General features: G+C 55.6%; 1 protein-coding gene across 1 annotated transcript; it reads right to left on the reverse strand.

The window, feature by feature from the left end:
* Positions 1-1487: 1487 nt before the first annotated feature.
* On the reverse strand, positions 1488-4647 carry LOC103805214 (uncharacterized oxidoreductase YKL071W-like; the record flags this gene model as incomplete). Its single annotated transcript, XM_009077849.1, has 5 exons — positions 1488-1773; positions 2457-2567; positions 2835-2999; positions 3648-3838; positions 4596-4647. Coding segments are annotated over 5 exons (633 nt in total), but the record flags the coding sequence as incomplete, so codon positions are not given.
* Between the last annotated feature and the right edge of the window lie 430 nt (positions 4648-5077).

A 5077-nucleotide genomic window follows, 5' to 3' on the forward strand; every position in this document is an offset into this window, starting at 1 on the left:
GCTCCAGGAGAGAACTGGGACCCAAGTGGGATCCAGCTGTCCCATTTCCTGCAACTGCTTCAGAAAGGACCTGTACATCCATCATAGAAAGTGCTTGTGGAGTAAGGGACTCCATCATGAACTTCATAGGGCATCTTGCCTCTTCTTTCTCTTCTTCTATCCCTTACTGAGCACCTGGGATGCTCAGGACCCCCAAAAAGGGTGTACAAGTAGCCAGGGGTCTGAGCTCACATCTCTGGCAGTGCTGCTGCCTCCCGCACACGCACCCTATCCACAAGCCCACACCGGTGACACACTCCATCCTGCTCCTTGGCCATCAAAATGCCACTGGCTTGGGAGGAACTGGAGCTGGTGAGGAAGGAAAACTCACTGCAGCCTGTGACTCACCAGGCTGTGGGTGCCAGACCTTGGTGGAGCTTGTTGGGGCACAACTCACCTTGGTGGGGCAGAGAGGTGGTCCCAGCACGGAGTTGGCCCTGATGCTCTGTCTGCCTGGGGAGTAAATTCTGGGTGGGGGAACAGCAGCATCCGTGCTATCAGTTGGGAAATGGGAGGGCTCCTGTGCAGAGCAGAGCATGGCCTCAGGATTCCTAGGAAAGCTGGTGGTGGCAGGCAAGCCCCTGCTCCAGGGAGAGGTATGACCCCAGAAAGGGCCAGACCCAGAGGGACAGGGGTGCTTCAGCTGGTCCTCTGGATGAGAATGAGAAGGCAGTGGCCTCTGAGGAAGGAGCAGTGGGTTTGCCTCTCCTGCAGGCCAAGTTGCTCTGCCCACCAGAGACTAGGCTTGGTTTTACAGGAGCCCTGGCTCCTTTTCCCTATGCTCCCATAAGACAAGCTCTTACCAGAAGGGGCAGAACACTCCTGAGAAAACCCAGCACCACCTCAAAGTCCATTTCTTCAGGGCCGTTACCACTTCCTGGGCAAATTCATGCAGTCCAGGGGTGCCCAGACCATCTTATTAAGGTTCTCACCTTCTCCATCTCACAGAAGTGCCATTCCCATGCTGTGCTCCCTCACGGGATCAGATTTCCCCCACCCAGGGGTAACGGGCCCAGTTCGGGCTCCACTATGGGAAGAGCTGTCTGCCTGGGATTGCAGAACTGGACTTTGGTGCTTGGTCCTCCCATTCCAGCCCTGGAGCTGCTCCCAAAGACACCATGTCCAGCACAAAGGCCCCCAAGAAATCAGTAACAAAGGCACCATGCTTTGGTGGAAGTATGGCAGAGACCAGGCAGACCTGAGCACACTGTGCAGTCAGGGATGACACTGGGGCTTCAGGCGAGTTACATGGTCCCTGGGACCTCCCTTTGGCTCAGAGCTGCCAAAGACAAGGCAGGCAGACTGCTAGGATCATAGCATGATTTTAGGCTGGAAAAACACCTCCAAGATCATCGAGTCCAACTGTGAATGCCAGGCTAATTTTTGCAAGGGCCACCTCCAGAGCAGAGACAGTCTCAGTCGGAACACTGTAGCTAGGAGAAGGCACAGTACTAATTGACTTTATTGATTAGCAAGGTGAAGGCAGGGATCACACCCTGCACACCCAGTGGAGTCCCAAGCAGGTCCCTTGCAGACCACCGAGGGCTGAGCATCCTGGTGCTCCAGTGCACCCAGGGAGTCCTCTGGCACTGCGGGGTCCCTTGCAGGGGCAGAGAGCAGTCACCAGGGGATAGCTTTACCTTCCCAGTTGAGCAGAGTCCCGCTGTGTTTCTCAGAAAGGACTGGCAGTACAGACAGCAGCCCTCGCACACTTGTGTCCACTGTCAGGTCAGCCTGCAACAGGCACAGCGAGACACCACCGTCGGTCCAGGACATCCAGCAGCACCCACTCAGCTCATGCACATCAACAAGGCTCCTCCCACCCAGAGCAAGCAGAGTCACAGGAGCTGGGACAAATCTGCTACGTGGGAGGATGGTTGGATATCTGCATGCTCACTGCTGGCTTGGATGGAAGCCAGCCTGAGGTTTAACCAAATAGGACACCGAAGAGATCCCTGTGACAAACGGGATGCTATGTGCAGCCTTCTCAAAACTCCAGTGCTTCAGGGACCATCTCTACTGCAAAACATGGATCCTGCAGGATAAGTGGAGACCTTGTGGACCTGCAGCTCCGTGAGGAAAGGGGCACAGGATGGGATGGTGCTGCTCCTGTCCTCCCTGCTCTGTCGAATTCACATTCTCTGCACATATCCAGGATGCCCAAAGCCTCTTTTCTCCCTGAATAGGTGTTCTGCTCACCCTGGATACATGCTGATGCTATTTTCCAAACAGCACCCACATATTCTTCGGTGACCCAACACAGATGCAGGCAACTTGGAGCCCAAGAGGCAGATCATTTTCATATGGATTCCTCCTCCCAAGAGCCATTTCAGCCACCCAGGCCAACTCCTGTGCAGGTTTGTAAGCTTGTGTCCCACCCATGGGATTCCCCCTTGACCTGATCAGCTGGAACCCACCTCCTGGCTGCCCATGTCTGTTTTCACCCAGCCGGGGTGCAGTGCCACGCAGAGGATCCCGGATTCCTTGTAGGTCAGAGCCTGGCACATGGTGAGCATGTTGAGAGCAGCCTGGGGGAGGAAGCAAGCATCAGCCACAGGCAGCAGAAAGCTCCATGAACTAGATTCCATGGACCTATCGCTTCCTCTTGGTAAGGGAGAAAAAACAATGCCAGGTTTTCCAGTGTGTGTCTCCCCTGGGCAGGCATGGAGATGCCATGGGAGCTTGGGCAGTGACCACCATAGATCAGTCCCTCCATCTCCCAATCTCAGGTCTGGCAAGGGACAGCTCTGGATCCCACCCAGCTCATTAGCACAACAGGTCCCCAGACTCCATACCTTGCTGCAGCGGTAGGAGATGACAGGCTTGAAGAAGGAATCAGGTGTTTTCTTGATGGACCCCATGACAGTGGAGATGTTGATGATGGCTGCCTTGCTGCAACTCAGGCCCTTTTCCTTGCTGTCCTGGGCAGCCTTCTTCAGCAGAGGCAGGGAAGCCACAACCTTGTGGGACACCTGTGCCTCGAGCACAGCTCTGAGCCACAAGGTGCCAAGCTCTGTCCTTCCCAGGGACACCTCAGGGGCCCCAATGCCAGGATGTCCCCTCTGAAGCACAGGGTTTGGCTGCTGCAGGGGTAGAAGACCCACACAAGACCCCCACTTATGGCAACTGCAACTCAGGGAGGATGAGGAAGAATGGTGGGAAGCCGGGACACCTGTGCCTCGAGCACAGCTCTGAGCCACAAGGTGCCAAGCTCTGTCCTTCCCAGGGACACCTCAGGGGCCCCAATGCCAGGATGTCCCCTCTGAAGCACAGGGTTTGGCTGCTGCAGGGGTAGAAGACCCACACAAGACCCCCACTTATGGCAACTGCAACTCAGGGAGGATGAGGAAGAATGGTGGGAAGCCAAGAGAACCTGGATGTTTTGCTGCAGTGGCCCTGCCTGCTCCCAGTCAGGCCAGTACAATGCACTGGGGCTACAGAGGGCTTGGACTTGGAGCACAGCCCTAGCACTGTCTCATCTCTCCCTGTAGACCCAGAAAACTCGGCAAAGCCCTCTGAGATCTCCTTCATGACCACAGGCAACCCAGACTACCCTCAAGCTGTGCCAAATTCCTTGGTGAACTTTATCCCCAGAGCATCACCCATACCTGGGCCATCAGCATTGGCCCCACTGCATTGGTCTTGTATGTCCTGATCATGTCCTCAGCGTCGACTGTCTCCAGGGACGCCGTGGGGGTGTAGATGCCTGCGTTGTTTATCAGCAGGTTCAGGCCCATGCCGTTCAGCTTCCCCTCCACGATCTTCGCCGCATCAGTGATAGCGGAGGGATTTGCGACATCTGCAGTGGAAGAAAACGGTGTGAGAGCCATGGGGACACTGGGGGGAAGAGAGAGGTGAAGATGCTGAGAAACTGCTGCGCATCCCGGTCCATGCGGCCCTTCCATCCGCGGGCACCAGATGGTGCTGCGCAACCAGCTCCGAGCACTGCAGCATGTCCCAGACATCCCAAAACTGCCTGCCCTGGGACAGCCCACCGCGGTGGGAAAGAGCTGCTGTGACTCCTATCTCGGTCAGTCCCCAGCAGCCACCACCTCCAAAGTCCACACCTCAGCAACTTTTGGAGAACCCAGCGCAGTCTCAGGTGGGGACAAGTCCCCAAGGGAACTGTGCTGAGGCCTGTTGTGGGATGGCTCTGCAAGGTCACACAGCTCCTGTACAGGCTTTGGGCTGATCACACAATGTTTCCAAGGGAACTGCCTTCCTACCGGAGCCCTCCTGGGACTTGGGATCAAGGCAGCTCAGCTGCATGGCAGAGCAAGGATGTGACCACTTGGCTAGGGGAGCCAGAGGCTGCCCCGAATGGGTATCAGTAACATCCTGGTCCTGTGGCTATGGAGCAAGGAAGCTCCAGGGAACAGGGCACTGAGGCTGTCTCGGAGTCTGCAGAAGCTGAACCCTTGGCAAGAGGACTTGAAGCAGCTCTGAAGAACTGGATCCCCATGTATAGCCTAAAGTCAGGGAAGGAGGGAAGGAGAAATGGGACAAGCGTGGCCAGCAGCCACAAATTTACAAGCTCAGAGGCAGAGTGCACCTACCCAGCTTCACAAGAACCAAGTTTGGGTGCTTGGATGCCAGATCTCTCAGCTCCTACAAAAAGAAACATGGAAACAATCAGTGCAAGGCAATGCCAAGCATCATCCTGGGGCACCAGCGATGGCCCACCCTGAGGGAGACATTTTCTAGATGTTACTCTGTGCTTGTGAATGGATGGGCTGGGGACCTGCCTTGGTTCTCAGGCTTCTTCTATGCTCTACAAAGCAACGTGCATGTGCTCAGAGCATGACACAGCCACAACTGCAAGATACTGCAGTGACTACATGACCAACCCAGTCAGAGCCACAGCAAAGGATGGGAGCAAACTGTGATGCAAACTGGCTGGGAATACAGCCAGAAGTGTTCCCCAGAGTCTGCTGGAAGTGGAGTGGAGGAGGAACAGCTGTTACTGCCAACATCAGACTTGACTTTTGGGGAAATCACATCTGGATTCAAATAGCCCAATCCCAGACCCACTCTGTCC

This window comes from Acanthisitta chloris, unplaced genomic scaffold (genome assembly GCF_000695815.1).
Source record: "Acanthisitta chloris isolate BGI_N310 unplaced genomic scaffold, ASM69581v1 scaffold27546, whole genome shotgun sequence".
Classification (NCBI taxonomy): domain Eukaryota; kingdom Metazoa; phylum Chordata; class Aves; order Passeriformes; family Acanthisittidae; genus Acanthisitta; species Acanthisitta chloris.